A 17611-nucleotide genomic window follows, 5' to 3' on the forward strand; every position below is an offset into this window, starting at 1 on the left:
ATCTGTTATTAGCTTTCTTGTAGAATTCTCATACTCTTTATTCATTATTTTAATTCTAAATTGTTCTAAATTGCCTTGCAGACAGAGTTGAGCACCTAAGGCCATTTAACATAGTAGAACTGTGCTTGGACAGTTTAATATTTGCCTTCCAGCAGAGTAGTGCCCAATTAAGGCTGCATTCAGACGGGCACTTCAATCCACTGTTGCCCTGCCTCTAATTGAGCCAGATTATTTTTTGCCAGAGAATCGTGATCAGAATCACCCTTTTTAGCCCACTTCAAAGTGCTTCTACTGGCCCTGAAGTGACCACACAGCAGCAGGCACGGAGTTGATCCTCAGAGCATGCCCACAAGCAAGGAGGAGCTTGCTGGGCTATGTAGTTCATGGGGCTATCAGCCATTATTTTACAAGTTTGCCCTGTGAGCATGCACACAAGTGCTTGCTGAGAATGCTGGGATATGGAGTTCACTGGCATCTTCCCTGTAATTATTTCAATTTACCCCTTCCCCAAAGCTGAAGAACAGAGGTGTTTTTCTCTGAGAGTTTCTAAAAAGAAAGCAAAATTTTGAGCAGCCCCTGTAGGGGGGAGGAGAGAGAGAGAGATAGGTGCAAATAAGCACTTATGCACTCATCGCTAAATAGTTTTTTTAAAAATGGGGTCCAGAAAACAGGAGATCAGTCAAAGCTGCCTGACAGCTCAGGTGCACAAGACTGCGATCAGACAGCAGGAAATCCGTTTTGGAAGCAGCTCAGACCAACAGGACCAGACTTTCTCAGGTATCAAAGAAACACAGGGAAGGGGGGGGATTCAGATGACTGAGGCACAACAGACAGATGTTGCTGTCTGATCGTGCGCTTTAAATGTATAAGGGAACAGTAAGGGCAACAGATCAAACTACCCATGTGAAAGAAAGTTGAGCCCTTTCTTCTAGAGGAAAATTTCATAGGCTGGGGTGCCAGTCAAAGGGAGTCCAGAACAAGCCAAGGTCAGGAGCCAAGAAGACAGTGCAGAGTCCAAAGCCAAGCTGGGGTCAGGAGCCAGAAACACATAGCAAAGTCCAAAATCACTAACCAGAATGTAGTACAAAGCCAAGTTGGGGTCAGGAGCCAAGAACACAGAGACAAGTCCAAAGCCAGGGGGCCCAAAGGTCTAAGTGCAAGAGCCGAGATGAAATGGATGCAAGCAGCATGAAGCTGGCTTGTTGCTTCCACAAAGAGTACTGCCCAGAGTGTGGAGTTAAATGCTGTTACCAATTAGCCAGTTGCACAATCGCCCAGGCTTCTGTTAAAACTCTGGGCTAGTTGAGCGCCTCCCTTGTAGCCTGGCCTCTTTTTGCTTGGTTGCTAAGTTTTGCCAGAGTCGCTCTCTTAAACGAGTCACATGTGGGGGTGAGTCAGGAGGACTTTCAGCTTGCAGTTCTTCCTTCTTATCTGAGCCAGGTGTGAAGACTGCTGTTATAGGCACTTGCCAGCTATCCTCCTCTGCTGCTTTAGAGGGGCCAGCCATGGTTTCTGCAGGCTCTGTCAGCTCATTCTCATCCATGCCCATGAAAAAAACTGGGAAGCCATACAAGTACTTAGTTACATTGTATTAAAATCTTCTATACATAGAATACATATACATAGACATAGGTTGATTATTTATTTATTTGATTTGATTTGTATACCGCCCTCCCCGTAAACGGGCTCAGGGCGGTTTACAACAATCTCAGTACAATATCATTAAATAACAATTAACAACTATTAAAACAATAAAACCATAAAATACTGTGCAAACAATCTAGTTCTGATATCAATTCAACAATATTGATGTTAAAGTCCAGGCCACCAATGTAAATTCAGCAGTACCGATGTTAAAATCCAGGCCACTAAGGTGGAGATAGCCAGGAAGGGACGTCCACCGCCTCAACCAAAAGCCCGGTGGAAGAGCTCCATCTTGCAGGTCCTGCGGAACTGTAGTAGATCCTGCAGGGCCCTGATCTTGTATGGGAGCTCATTCCACCAGGTAGGGACCAGGGCCAAAAAAGCCCTGGCCCTGGTCAAAACTAGTAGGATGTCCCTGGGGCTGGGAACGGCTAAAAGATGCTGATTCATGGACCTGAGTGTCCTCCAGGGGTCATATGGGGAGAAATACTGTTGTTTCTGAAGATGGGATCACTGTCATTTTTGAAAAATAATATGACTTATTGAGCTGCTGAAACAGGCCACAAAGATGCATAACAAAATAGAATGGTAGTGTTGGCAGAGTGTAGATATTCAGTAAGTGGAGCACAAGCTGTTTAAAGAATAAAGTCGGTTTATTAAGAACAGAACAGACTTTGTAAGAAAGAGGAGAGAGAAAGAGAAGTGTAATTCTCTAACTGGCTAGTGGAGAGTCAGCAGCTAACTGATCTCAGCAGGGTGGGAAAAACCCAACTGAGCCAATCAGGAGACAGGAAGGAGGTAACAGGAAGTCCCTAATCTTACTATGCTAACTAGTTGTCCCCTCTGCTACCCCCCATGTCATTTTCTTTATCTATGCATGCTACACCTTGCATATTCCAACAGGTGGCCTTCTCTAACCCTGCAGTAATGTGAATTTGGGCATATTTTTAAACATCCTTTTCAAGTAAGGCTCCAAAAGGTTAATGTTGGGTTAATGAGGGATTCCTGGCTAATTAGTAATATGCTTGTTCACAGATTTAGCTTTCTGACAGCTTTTATTGCACATTTGCTTGACTGTACAATGTCCTATAAATATATTTTCCTCTCATTTTGTGCTAAATAACATTTTCTGTCAGGGTGGCTGTGTAGACACAACAGCATTATGCTCTGAAATGACTCCAACTATGAATTACCTATTTTTGTAGAACAGTATTGATGTACAGAAAATAATCCTGTCTGAGTGTGTGTGTTTCCTCAGCCCAATTTGAGAAAACACTCAGTACAATCCTGTAGAGCAGAATCAGATCTTGTACTTTATTGATCAACAAAGGAGGAGGGTGCAGATCCAATAAGATTTTGGATCCCACAGCTCTCCCTAAGGTTACAATGGGAGACATAAAGTTTTATACCCCCTATGACAGTTAGAAATAAATCATAATTATTGGTTCCATCAAACTTTGTCATATATCCGTCACACCATTCTGATTGGGCCCAGGCCTGTAGGTTGGACTTTCTCAAGCAAAAATATACCTCCTTCAGTTGAACTATGGGCCTTCTTCTTCCCAGGCTATGAAGTGATAAAAAGTATCCAATGTAACAGATATGGGTACATCATGTAGTATGGTTTTCATCTAACACAAGCTAACTGACATTCAGGGACATGCGCAGTTACAGCTGGCCATAACGAGCAAGGTCACAAGCTTCAGCATATTATCTTCCCAGCATGCATCCAAACAACAGTCACAAATGAACCAAAGTTAATACCTGAAAACATTCATGATGTTAGAATCATAAATGGCACTTAACATATGCACCAAGGAAGTGCTAAGTTAAACCTGTTAGTCAGTGGCAGAGTACAAAGTTTCATAAACTGTGCGTATAACAGTATGGCTCTCAGGAGCTTCCAACTCTGTAAACATAATTCAAATGTTTTGAGTTGTTAGAGACAACTATAATAATCTTTTTGTCCATATTGTCAGCTGTGCACCTAAGTAAAGAAAATCATGCTAAAGTTTCCTAGAACCAGTTTGTATAGAAAACTGGTAGACAGATATTACAGAAGGATGTCTGAGAAGGGATAAACTCCATTTTAGTAGTCTTTTGGTGCAATTACACCTCTGGCATTATAGTCTTCATTTTAGCAATGCAAAATATGTGTGTCTACCATATCAGGAGTAATAGAACAAATGTAGAGTCCAGTGGCACCTTTAAGACCAACAAAGATTTATTCAAGGTATGAGCTTCCGTGTGTGTTCACAATTTTTCAAATACATTGGAATGGTAGATAACATTGGAATACATTGGAATGGTAGGTAACATGTATTTGAAAAAGTGCATGCACACGAAAGCTCATACCTTGGATAAATCTTTGTTGGTCTTAAAGGTGCCACTGGACTCTAAATTTGTTCTACTGCTTCAGACCAACACATCTGACCATCTGGAAAATTGAAATCTCATCCTGGAACTACAGATTATATAATGAAATCTTGTTTCCCGATTGGCACATCGTGTCAGAACTGGGCCATTTGCAAGGGAGAAATAGGGGGAAGGAAGAGGGGTTGCAGCAGTTTACTAGCTGGGTCCTAGACAGGGCAAGTTGCCAGGAGGGTAAATTTAAACAGAAGTTTATATTAGCAAAACCCAACTATAGTTATGTTGAGATATTGATAAGAAGCACCCCCCCCAATTTGCAACAAAATTACCACTCATTGTTAACATTTGGATATTTCATTGTCATTTCCTAGGACCTGGCCCAAAACTCAGTCCTATGAAAATTTGCCGTCAACAGCTTTAGTGAATCAGTGTACCAATACATCAGGTTAAGTCTGCAGCCCTCTTTCTTACTTTTGAGATTATTTATATGCCACCTATAGAGAACCTGTAGAAAAGGCAAGAGATGGCAATTGCCTGCAAGCCCTTAACTTAGACTTCAGTAATTACTGTATGTGATCCATTTGGAAGATGTAATTCTTTCTTCTTCTTTTGCCTTTTCCTTTGTGACAGAGGGATTGAGAGCAAGAATTATCTTGACAGATTTCTTGTTTACAATGTCAGAGATCAGAAGGTTTTTAAATTATTTTTTCTAAAGTTTTACCTCCTATACTGGTGAGAGCTTAGCAGAACACAGGCAATGTCAATGTCCCAGTTTTCTCTCTTAACTATTTGTGGGAAGTTTTTGCTCCTTTTCTGGATAATGGTGTGAGTATAATTACACAACGGCCCCGGTCACACGGGCAGGAAACTGCAGAGGAGAAGCGTGGCTGTTTGCCCTGGGGCAAACTACTGCGTAGTTACGTGATCAGACCTCCTGTGGAGGTCCTGTGGAGGTACTGTGGAGGTTCCATGGCAAGGGAGAGATGCCAATCACAGGACAAGCCGTCGCGCAACGAAGAAGCGCGCGCCGCGGCAAACTGTTTTTTATTTTTGTGTACATGACAAATGCGCATGCTCCGTTGGGTGCGCATGCGCATCCACAGAGACTTGGACAAAAAAACCCACCTTATTTGCAAGGGGACATGGGCGGGCGCCGGATGCCACCGGAAACGCGATCAGACGCCCGCCCTTGCCCCGCAGTTTCCGGAAACTAGTACCTCCAAGGTACTAGTTTTTTGCCACGCAGTTTCGGCTGGAAGCCTCGGTTGAGCCACGGGAGCGCTACGCTTCCCAGATGTGCTGGTGAGATCGCGCCCGGAAACTCCGGCTGTTTTCCGTCTCACTTGTGTGGCTTCTGTTACGTGTGACCGCAGCCAAAGACTTTTTGTCTGTTAAATGACAAGAAGACTAGAATAATGCCCTATACTTCTACAATTTTATTCCTTATATAGTGCTAGGATGTGCTTTTTTGCTGGTTTACAAAAAAAATTATTGGATTATATCTGTTTAGTAAAACATTTATACCATGCTTTTCACAAATCTTCCAGGTCGCTCCAAACCATAGAAAATTCAATGCAAAGTTAAAACCATAATAAAAGTAAACACTGACCAGAAGGATAAAAGCAGTAAACAGTATAGCTCAAACTAGTGGTGAACTTAACAAGAAAACTGCCACTTCCTGTAAGATCGGCTCCTTGAATTCCATATCAAACCAATAAACTACTTGTTACCAAATACTGGGAAGAAAAGAAGAGGTTAACCTCCTTCACAACTGGTTTTGAGCTTTTGGTCTCACACAGCAATGCAGTTCTTGTATTCCTTTTCATTTGGTTTATTGTTTAATCACATGAAGCCTAATTGCAAAAAAGGTAATTACTGGATTTAAACATAATGACTGTAATGCAGAGTCAGAAGACTATTAGATACATGCATACACCAATGCTTCTGTTGTTCAGTGCTTAGCCTTTAGCTGAATCCCAAAACTTTTTTAAAAAACTTCCTTAGTTTTAAAAGCAGTTTAGGAATTTCACATTACTGCTGCTGCAGTAGAAATTCTTGTGTGTATATATAAGATACCGCTCTCAAGAAAGGATGCAATGATACTGATTCACAACCAGCATTGTTAAAAATTACAAATTGCCATGAACACAAGAAACATTTATGTTTTACTATTCTACCATTTTTTTTAAATTACGGGAATATGCACAGAGGGTGCAAGACAGTGTGATAGAATACTACAAACATTATCCACAAACTTTACTGACAGAATACACAGTGCTGCTATAATACTTTGGGGGGAAAGACATCTTGAAGTGATGATGCAGCTGCCCTCTGCATTATGAATACCGAAGTATGATTACAGGCTGCCAACAGTCTGGGAGCTGAGTAAAACATTCCCAACCAATCTTATGTAGCTTAATTATCACTAATTAAAATAATTTGTGATTTAATTAAACATTTTACATATCACTATGTAGGCTTGGGGAAAGTGATGCATAAAGGCCTTGTGGGTCATATGTGAATAAAAGTGTAGAAGAATTTGAACACTGTTACAATGAAGCCCCCCCTCATGGATCACTGCCTTGTCATGGTGAGGGGGCTTGCGTGGTTCGATGAGGCTGTGGGCTATGCTGTGGAGGGCCACCCAGGATAGACAGGCCACTGCAGAGAACTCAGACAAAGTCTGATCCACTGGAGAAGGAAATGGCAACACACCAGTGTATCTTTGCCAAGAAAACCCCATGGACAGTAACAAAAGGCTAAAAGATATGATGCTGGAAGATGAGCCCCTCAGGTCGGAAGGTGTCCAATATGCTACTGGGGAAGAGCAGAGGGCAAGTACAAGTAACCCCAGAAAGAGTGAAGCGGCTGGGCCAAAGCCGAAAGGACGCTCAGTTGTGGATGTATCTGATGGTGAAAGGAAAGTCCGATGCTGCAAAGAACAATACTGCATAGGAACCTGGAATGTAAGATCTATGAATCAAGGTAAGCTTGATATGGTCAAAAATGAGATGGCAAGACTGAACATCAACATCTTAGGAATCAGTGAACTAAAGTGGACAGGAATGGGCGAATTTAACTCAGAAGACCATTATATCTGCTACTGTGGCCAGGAATCTCGTAGAAAAAATGGTGTGGCCTTTATAGTCAACAAGAGAGTGCAAAAGTCAGTACTGGGATACAATCTCAAAAATGACAGAATGATTTCAGTCCGATTCCAAGGCAAACCATTCATCACAGTAATCCAAGTCTATGCCCCAACCACTGATGCAGAAGAGGCTGAAGTGGACTGGTTCTATGAAGACCTACAACACTTCCTAGAACTAACACCAAAAAATGATGTCCTCCTCATCATAGGGGACTGGAATGCTAAAGTAGGAAGTCAAAAGGTAACCTGAATAACAGACAAGTTTGGCCTTGGAAAGCAAAATGAAGCAGGGCAAAGGTTAACAGAGTTTTGTCAAGAGAACACACTGGTCATAGCGAACACCCTTTTCCAACAACCTAAGAGGCGACTCTACACATGGACATCACCAGATGGGCAACACCGAAATCAGATTGACTATATAATTTGCAGTCAAAGATGGAGAAGCTCTATCCAGTCAGTAAAAACAAGACCTGGAGCTGACTGTGGTTCAGATCATGAGCTACTCATTGCAAAATTCAGACTTAAACTGAAGAAAATCGGGAAAACCATGAGGCCATTCAGGTTTGACCTAGATCACATCCCTGATGAATATACAGTAGAGGTGAAGAATAGATTCAAGGGTCTGGATTTGATAGATAGAGTGCCTGAAGAACTATGGACGGAGGTTCGTGACATTGTACAGGAGGCAGCAATCACCACCATCCCAAAGAAAAAGAAATGCAAGAAAGCAAAGTGGCTTTCTGATGAGGCTTTACAAATAGCAGAGGAAAGAAGGAAAGCGAAAGGCAAAGGCGAAAAGGAAAGATTTACCCAACTGAACGCAGATTTCCAGAGAACAGCAAGGAGAGATAAGGAGGCCTTCCTGAATGAACAGTGCAAAGTAATAGAAGAAAACAATAGAATGGGAAGGACTAGAGATCTCTTCAAGAAAGTTGGAGAAATCAAGGGAGCGTTCCATGCAAAGCTGGCCATGATAAAGGACAAAAACGGTAGGGACCTAACAGAAGCAGAAGAGATTAGGAAAAGATGGCAAGAATACACAGAAGAACTATACAAGAAAGACCTCGATGTCCTTGACAACCACGACGGTATAATCACTGACCTCGAGCCAGACATCCTGGAATGTGAAGTTAAATGGGCCTTAGAAAGCATTACTAACAACAAAGCTAGTGGAGGTGATGGTATCCCAGCTGAGCTATTCAAAGTCTTAGAAGAGGATGCTGTTAAAGTTCTGCACTCCATTTGCCAGCAAATTTGGAAAACGCAACAGTGGCCACAGGATTGGAAAAGATCAGTATACATTCCAATCCCAAAGAAGGGCAATGCCAAGGAATGTTCAAACTATCGCACAATTGCACTCATATCACACGCTAGCAAGGTCATGCTCAAGATCCTACAAGCTAGGCTTCAACAGTACGTGGATAGAGAACTACCAGAAGTACAAGCTGGGTTTCGAAGAGGTAGAGGAACGAGAGATCATATTGCCAACATTCGCTGGATTATGGAGAAAGCAAGAGAGTACCAGAAAAATATCTACTTCTGCTTCATTGACTATGCTAAAGCCTTTGACTGTGTGGATCACAACAAACTATGGCAGGTCCTTAAAGAGATGGGAGTACCAGACCACCTCACATGTCTCTTGAGAAACCTGTATAAGGGCCAAGAAGCGACAGTTAGAACCGGATACGGAACAACTGATTGGTTCAGCATAGGAAAAGGAGTACGACAAGGATGTATACTGTCACCTTGCTTATTTAATATATATGCAGAGTACATCATGCGAAATGCTGGCCTGGATGAATCACAAGCGGGAATTAAGATTGCTGGGGAAAAGATCAACAACCTCAGATATGCAGATGATACCACTCTAATGGCTGAAAGTGAAAAGGATCTAAAGAGCCTCTTGCTCAGAGTAAAAGAGGAGAGCGCAAAAGTGGGCTTGAAGCTCAACATCAAAAAAACTAAGATCATGGCATCCGGCCCCATCACTCCTTGGCAAATAGAAGGGGAAGCTGTGGAAGTAGTGACAGACTTCACGTTCCTGGGATCCCAGATCACCGCAGACTGTGACTGCAGCCATGAAATTAAAAGACGCCTGCTCCTTGGGAGGAAAGCGATGGCGAACCTAAACAGCATGATAAAAAGTAGAGACATCACCCTGCCAACAAAAGTCCGCATGGTCAAAGCAATGGTATTCCCAGTAGTCATGTATGGCTGCGAGAGTTGGACTATAAGGAAGGCCGAGCGCAGAAGAATAGATTCTTTTGAACTATGGTGCTGGAGGAGACTCTTGAGAGTCCCTTGGACTGCAAGAAGAACAAATCAGTCAATCCTCAAAGAAATCAACCCTGACTGTTCCCTGGAAGGCCAGATAATGAAACTGAAGCTCAAATACTTTGGCCACCAAATGAGAAGGGAGCACTCACTGGAGAAGACCCTGATGCTGGGAAAGATTGAAGGTCAAAGAAGACGTGGACGGCAAAGGATGAGATGGTTAGACAGTGTCATAGATGCAATGAACATGAAATTGAGCAAACTTCAGAGGACGGTGGAAGACAGGAAGGCCTGGTGTGATCTGGTCCATGGGGTCTCAAAGAGTCGGACTTGACTGTGCGACTGAATAACAACAACAATGCAGCCACTATATCGTATATAGTATTAGCTGGTAAGAGATGCATTTTTGTTTTCCAATTGTTTTCCATTAATCTATTAACAGTAAGAAAAATATTGAGAGTGGCTGGGTGGAAAATAATGGCCCAAATACAGCAAATTACGTTGGGCATGCAGATGACCTTGTATGTTTTTCAAATAGGACTTTGGACTTTTTTCGTGAAACAGTCAGATCCCTATGTTTATAATTAAAGTGCTTTTCAAACTCCATTGCCATTAAAAAAATTAATTTTGCATGCAATTTTAGTGAACTGTTGTTAGAGAAGCAAAAGTCAAAAGCACCAGTGAGTGCACATGTTTTGGCCTTCAGAAATAGGTTTCACAGCTTAAACAGATAATATTAGAAGAAACTGATCAATAAATTAGTTTCTAATAATGTCTCAAGTTTAACATTATGTGTTAACTAAATGTATCATATACTCAGATAGTTAGCCTTTGTGTATGTCCATTTGTTTTCTTACACATCATCTTTCATATTAAAAGTTCAAAAGACGTGACCATTTTCACAAAGCTAATGGTAACTCAAATGCACAGGCATCAGTTCTCAGTGGAATTGCTGACATTTCTGAAACAGAAAGCAAAAGTTTCCAATAGTTCTCTTTTCCTTTTATCAAGGGACAGCCCCCCCTCCCTTTGGGGAGCTGGAGCTATATGTCAGATCATGATGTTTATAGCCATAACTATCTGAACATCTTTTCCGATTCAGAATGTTTTGATTTGAATTGTTCTTGTAGTGTCTCTTAACTAATCTAAAGCGGTACTTCTCAGTTCTATATCGGTCTTTAGCTTTTCTTATTATTTATGTGATATTTTGGCTATTTAGGAACAAAGTGTGCTTTGGAACCATACATCCTCAAACTTTGGAGCAATCTAGGCATTACAAAAGAAGTGTATGTTGGATTTCCAGGCAATTTCTTTTTCAGTGAACTGTGGTTGTGAGAAAGGCTTGCTGTTTGATCTGAGCAGCATTCTCAGGGAAGCTTTTGCTTAACCCTTTGCCCTGGATTAGTTTATGACCAAAACTCCACCCCCAGACTGCAGTTTACCCATGGCTGGGGTGGGGGGAATACAGCTGTATTAACATAAAAACCTCTAGCAACTGTAAGACTTTATTCTTCTTTGATGAAATGTATGTATTTAGTGACACAGCATTAAAAAACTAGATTGAACCACCATGTAATGTTCCCAGTACTGTGGAGGTTCCTCTATTTCTCCCACTCCTGTCACTTGCAACCAGCCAGTGAGTTGTGAAAGAGCCAAGTTTGTCCTGAGGGCTGGTGACATAATTCAAGCTTTCCTTCATGACACTTCTTTTCTGACCCCGCCCCCAACTCTGGCAACAGTTTTTTGTTACAATTTTTTTTTGTTATTTACCATTTTTTGTTATTTAAAGACCAAGAGATTTCATGGAGTGTAACCTACTTCATCAGATGCTAAATGTGAGCGCTAAACTAGAGAGATGATGATGATGATGATGATGATGATGAAGAAGAAGAAGAAGAAGGAGAAGGAGAAGGAGAAGAAGAAGATTGGATTTATTCCCTGCCCGTCACTCGGAATCTCAGAGCGTCTTACAAACTCCTTTCCCTTCCTCTCCCACAACAGACACCCTGTGAGATAGGTTGGGCCGAGAGAGCTCATTCGAGAACTGCTCTTTCAAGAACAGCTCTGACAGAACTATGGCTTGCCCTAGGTCATCCAGCAGCTGAGATGGTGAAATATTTACCCATGAATTCTTATAGGAAAAATTGCCAATGAGAGTTATACACAGAGAAGTCAAGAGTGCAAAACAATGTACTCTTAGACTCTGAGAAGAACCTGTAATCCCTATTTAGGCTTTGTATGATATAGCCAGATTTCTGAACAAATTTCATTTTATGCTCCATACATCTACCTGAATACAGTTGCCTGATGGCTGGTGGAATGACCAGGAAAGTTTAAATAGTCACCCCAAAGTTTTTTAGTAATGTATCCTTTATGTCTGTTTAATCTTTTCCTTTAACACAACTCTGTCTTCCCGAAATACATTACCAATGGATATTTTCTACAAGATATTTCAATCACAACATTGGTAGAATCGCATGTGTAAACATTCCAGATATGGGGGATAGTGACATTATGTCCTTTCACTGCATTGCTGATGTTGATTAAGGGGCATAATTGGCACTTTGATGTGATTCCACTATGTATTCTTACTGCTTGTTACAAGCTGCTTTAAATTAGGGGGTTGTCTCCATTCTGCCATTGGTTTACTGCTGTTTGGAAAATAGATCATTCTCCAGAGCAGGATTTAGGCCTGAAATAATGTGCTGCAGCATTTATTTATTTACTTTTCATTTATATCCCGCCTTGCCGGTGTAAACTGGCTTAAGGGATCTTACACAAGTTAAAATGCAGTAAAACCAATAAATACAGTAAAATTACAATAAGAACATTTGGGAGCTGTTGGTGATTACAAGAGGTGTCCTGTTGTTCCTTTTAGGCTGTGTGCTGCAGTAGTTGTTCCCTTGGAATGAGTCCTGGGTTTGTGATTTGCATCTAAACATTTAATTTAACTGCTCCTTACTTGGCAAAGATGTACTCTGTCAGTCTATCTGAAGCTACAGGTGCAGGGGTTATTGGCTATGCCTTGAAGTCATTACAGCAATAAGAATAGTTCTAAAACATATTTCTTTGGTTTCCAATATCACCTACCTACAAATAGAGTTTCTGGATTTTCCCACGCATGTCATCTGCGGAAGAAGAAATCTATAACTGTAGCTAATTATTGACATTCTTTCTTTCGCCTTGAATGTTTACTGTGAATGTTTTAAACTCTGCATCAATTTAGCACATTGTCTTCTGTTCAAGCAATATATCTGCATCTAATGTACTGTGCAAATGGGATTGCGGGTGCTGTATTTCCTCAGGTTGTGTATTGAATTCAGTTTGTGGTAACAATAAGTAACCATGGAACAATCACAGAAGCTTTTTACCTCATGGATATGCTTCCTTGTAAAAATTGACTGCACAAACAACTCCTAGGTACTGATTCACATATGTACCATGCCTGTAGCTAAGATTTTTTTGTGGGGGGGGGGCATTAAAATGTTTAAGGGGGCAGTTAAATTACAGTTAATTAAATTAATCTGAATGCTTGACTTTAAAGGGAGAGGCTCCGAGCCTGTTTCTAGCCCTTCATTTCAAGGGACAGGGCAGCCAAGCATGCAAGTTCCTAGGGGAAAAAAACTACTCAGAGGGCATGAAAGTCTGGATGGCCACCCTCAATATGTCTCCAACACCCCCCCTCTCTGCTAGCCCAATACCACCTAGGTCATGGTCAAAAATAAGATTTCTGGCATGGCTGTTTGTGGGGCAGGGCTTTTAATTAGGGGGGCAGGCCTCACTGTAGCTACGGGCCTGATGTGTACCTTCATTACTTGATAACTGAGGCATTAAGTAATGGCTTGTGTAAAATGACCAGACACTAGTGACAGCACTTTCATATTTGTGTTACCTCACACAGTGCTACTGTCTGGGCTTGGGCAATCTCAACCTGCCTGTTCCTGTCCTGTCCAGTGAGGGAGAGGTCACAAGTCAGCCCAACGGCAGAGCAGAGCACCAACTCACTGTGACGGAAGGCACCACAACTGCCCGCATCAACAAGGCTGCGTGCAGTTGCCCCCAGTGTCACAGCCCAGTCCCCAGGAGAGTCTTGAGGAGAGGTGGGAGAGAGGCATGGCACATCCAGGAGTGCCAGCACATGCGGAGATTGGGTAGGGTGAGGCTCATGGTCTGCAAAGAGGCCTCCCACAGGGAAAAGACAGCAGCAAGGGAGATGACAGCCTTTGGAAGCAGGGAGGGCTTTGGAACTTATAAAGAGGGGTGGGGCCAGCATGGGAGGAACTACCTGGGTGGGGTCAGGGTTCCAGATGAGTATATAAGGGGCAGAGAACTTGAGGTTGGGGAGGCGTATGTTGCTCTCCCGGGCACACAGAGAGAAAGAAAGGGAGCCTACAGGCTGGGGCTGTGGGAGTAGTGACATAACCCTCAGCACCCAGCCATTCTGAGACTTTTGGAGCCCCGGAAAGAGGGGGAAAGGGCCACTTAGCAGCAATGGCAGAAGGCAGACTAGACCAAGGTGGCAAGGGTGAACATGACAGCTGCTTTTCTTTTCTTTTTTCTTTTTTCACTGTTAACAGCTGCTTTTCAATGGAAGCTGGTTACATGTTCATTTATGGTCATTGTTTGATTCGTGCTGGATATTAAGTGATGAACATACATGTGTGAATTGGTAGTAACATATTTTGAGGGAAAATGTTTAGACCCTTTATAAATATTTGAAAATGTATTTGCTACATAGAAGGAGGAGGAGATTGGATTTATACCCCACCCATCACTACCTGAAGGAGTCTCAGAATGGTTTACAATCTCCTTTCCCTTCCCAACCCCACAACAAACACCCGGTGAGGTAGGGGGAGCTGAGAGAGCTCTTTCAAGAACTGCTCTTGAGAGAGCAGCTCTGAGAGAACTTGTAACTGACCCAAGGTCACATCAGCAGCTGCATGTGGAGGAGTGGGGAATCAAACTTGGTTCTCTCAGATTAGAGTCCACACTCCTAACCACTACACCAAACAGGCTCTCAAATTCGACTAAGATGAGTTTATGTTTAATAAAAATTCTGGTGGATTGATATAGAAAGTATATGATCTGGCAACCAAATATGTCATCTGGCAACCAAGTTTTATTTTATAGTCTATCATTAGAATAATGCCAGTAGCACATAATGATACTGATTATTTTACTGACATTTGAGTTCTTTGCCTTTTCAGGTTTGCATACAGAACCTCCTTCCTGCAATGCCAATTCTATCAGTTGCCCATCTACTTGTACTTGCAGCAACAATATTGTGGACTGTCGAGGAAAAGGCTTAACTGAAATTCCAGCCAACCTTCCAGAGAATATTGTGGAAATGTAAGTATTATCTTAACATTCTGTGCCACGTAGAGCTATATTTCAAAGCCAAAGATTGCAACCTGGTGTACAATATCATTCTTGAATTTTGAACAATTTGTGAGGGAATGTCCGTATACTTATTGCAGAATTTATCCTTCATTATGAAAGTGTCCTTTACGCACAATGTCTGCCTTTTCAATATAACCTGAATACCTTGGAAGAAGATGAGGACTTAGCAAACTTTTTGATCCCAACCAAGGTAGTGACAATTAGCAAGAGAACATGATTATATTGTTGTACTCTTTTAGATGGGGTAGTGTTACAGTGATGTGACCAAAATAATTTTTCTTTACTGAATTTTCCCATTGCAGCAGTGCATTTCAAATGATAGTTCCTGTTCTTCATTTTTGTTATTTATATAATTCCAAATAATTTTTAAAATTCTTGCACCATTATTATTTGAACTGCATCTCATTAAAAAGAAAGTCTCCCAAGCCTTTGCCTGAGTGAAAAATTAGTGCTGTAGAAAAATGTAGAATAATTATTTGATGTGTTCACGAAACCTTTGATTTCTTCTATAATGGAAAAGACCATACTATTACCAAAAATTGCATTGTTTGCTATGAGTTTCAAAATAGGGATAATTTTATCAGTAGCTATAATACCTTATAGTGAGTTACAGGTGAGTTGGAACAATGCATGTACTACGTTTGCTGTGTCACTTCTCAAATAATTGTAATATACATGCAGGCGTCATTTCCTAGAAAAAGAGCTGCAGGAGCTCATTAGCATATGGTATGCTAATGAGCCACTAGGCTATTAGCATATGCCACGCCCCTGACATCACCGGAAGTGATGTCAGAAGGGGAAGCAAAGGGGGGGAAGGCACCTTCAAAAGCCTCCCCTTCCCTTCCTCAGCTGGCCTGCGGGGGGGGGGAGCAAAGAGAGAAGGGGTTTAAAGTTTAAACCCCTTCTCACTAGAGTTGGGCCACAGAAGGAGGAAAGAGGGAAGAAAGACAGAGAGTAGAAAGAAGGAAAGAAGGAAGGAAAGAGAGAAAGAAAGAGAAGGAAAGAAGGAAGGAAAGAGGGGATAAAAAGAGAAAAGGAAAGAGGGGAAAAAGAGAAAGAAAGAAGGAGGGAAAGAGAGAGAGAGAGAAGGGAAGAAGGAGGGAAAGGAGGAAAAAAGAAATGAGAAGAAGGCAGGAAAGAAAGAGAGGAGGGAAGAAGGAGGGAAAAAGGAAAAGGAGAGAAGGAAAGGAGGAAATGAAAGAAAGAGGGAAAGGAGGAAAAGAGGAAGGAAGGAAGAGAAGGGAAAGATAGAAAGAAAAGGAGGGGGGAAAGGAAAGGAGGGAAAGATGGCAAAGAGATGGAGGGAGGGAGTCTCTCCCACCCACCCCATCAAGCCCCTGCCAGCCCCACCCCCATGGATCCCTTACTTACCACTTCTGCGCGGGCCCAGGGGACCCGGGGGTGGGGCTCTCCAGGGCTCCCCTGTGCTGCAGTGCTTCTGCGTGGGCCTGGGAAATCCAGCTGCAGGGCTCTCCGGGCTCCCTCCGGCCTCACCGCTTCTGTGCGGGCCCAGGGCACCTGGTGGCAGACTCTCCGGGGCTCCCCCATGCCGCAGCACTTCTGTGCGGGCCCGGGAAAGCCAGCTGCGGGGCTGTCCAGGGCTCTCCCGTGCCGCAGCACTTATGTGTGGGCCTGAGGAAGTCGGCTGCAGGGCTCTCTGGGCTCCCCCTGGCCCCAGCGCTTCTGTGCGGGCCTGGGGGACGTGGTGGCGGGGTCTTCGGGGCTCCCCCTGCCGCAGCACTTCTGCACAGGGCCAGGGAAGCTGGCTGCGGGCCTCTCTGGGGCTCCCCTGGCCCCAGCGCTTCTGTGCAGGCCAGGGGGACCCGGCAGCGGGGCTCTCCGGGGCTCCCCTGTGCTGCAGCACTTTTGCGCGGGCCTAGGGAACCCGGCTGCGGGGCTCTCCGGGCTCCTCCCAGCCCCAGCGCTTCTGTGCGGGCCCGGGGGACCCGGGGGACCCGGCGGCAGGGCTCTCTGGGACTCTCCCGTGCCGCAGCACTTCTGTGTGGGCCTGGGAAAGCTGGCTGTGGGTCTCTTCGGGCCTCCCCCCAGCCCCAGCACTTCAGCACGGGGAGCTGGGGGTGGGGCTTGCCTCCGCCACCATTTGCGTCGGCTCTTGGGCTGCCGGAGAGGTGCTCAGGCACGCTCCGGCCCCAAAAGACCCCTGTATCTCTCCCTTATAATAAAGCAGTAGTGGGGACCAACGTTCTAAAATGCCCGCCTTTAGTGTTTGGCCAGAAGAGCTGCCACTCAGAAGACACTGGCTGGGTTGACTGGCTGCTTTGTGCAGTCCCGCCCAGCGTTTCAAGGTTTTTTGCATATGGAAGCTGATTGGACTTCCCTCCATTCCACACCTCAAACCCCCCCCCCCCCGCAAGGCAGTTGGAATTTTCAGTTGCATATGGGAACTACTGTATTCTGAGGTAACATATGTCCTCACTCACAACACATCACTTCCCCTTTAAAAGAAACAAACCCAATAACACAATCACGCCACACCACAAAGAAGACAGATCACACCACAAGCAGAATACCTCAAGGCAAAAAATGATAGGAAAAGATGCCAGCAGTCACCCCATTACTGCCACAGATGGTGTGCAGGTCCCAGGTTCATGTTTTAAAAGCTGCCTGGGGGACTATGGACCATTCACACACTTTCAACCATAACATACCTCATAGGATAGTTGTGCGGATCATACGGGGGAGAGGAGAATGATGTCAGCTGCTTTGGTTCCCACTGCAGGGAAAGACTGCCCTTTCCCTAGGCAGAGGCTG

General features: G+C 43.5%; 1 protein-coding gene across 1 annotated transcript in view; it reads left to right on the forward strand.

Annotated features, from left to right (window-relative positions):
• SLIT3 (slit guidance ligand 3) overlaps nucleotides 1-14788 on the forward strand; it is a gene marked incomplete at its 3' end in the record, with an annotated part of 512561 nt that extends 497773 nt beyond the window's left edge. The window contains exon 9 of the mRNA XM_015429462.1: nucleotides 14647-14788. Within this exon, the coding sequence (XP_015284948.1) occupies nucleotides 14647-14788 (142 nt within the window). The remainder of the gene's footprint in view (nucleotides 1-14646) is intronic.
• Between the last annotated feature and the right edge of the window lie 2823 nt (nucleotides 14789-17611).

Source organism: Gekko japonicus, unplaced genomic scaffold (assembly GCF_001447785.1).
Source record: "Gekko japonicus isolate JY-2015 unplaced genomic scaffold, Gekko_japonicus_V1.1 scaffold212, whole genome shotgun sequence".
NCBI lineage: Eukaryota > Metazoa > Chordata > Lepidosauria > Squamata > Gekkonidae > Gekko > Gekko japonicus.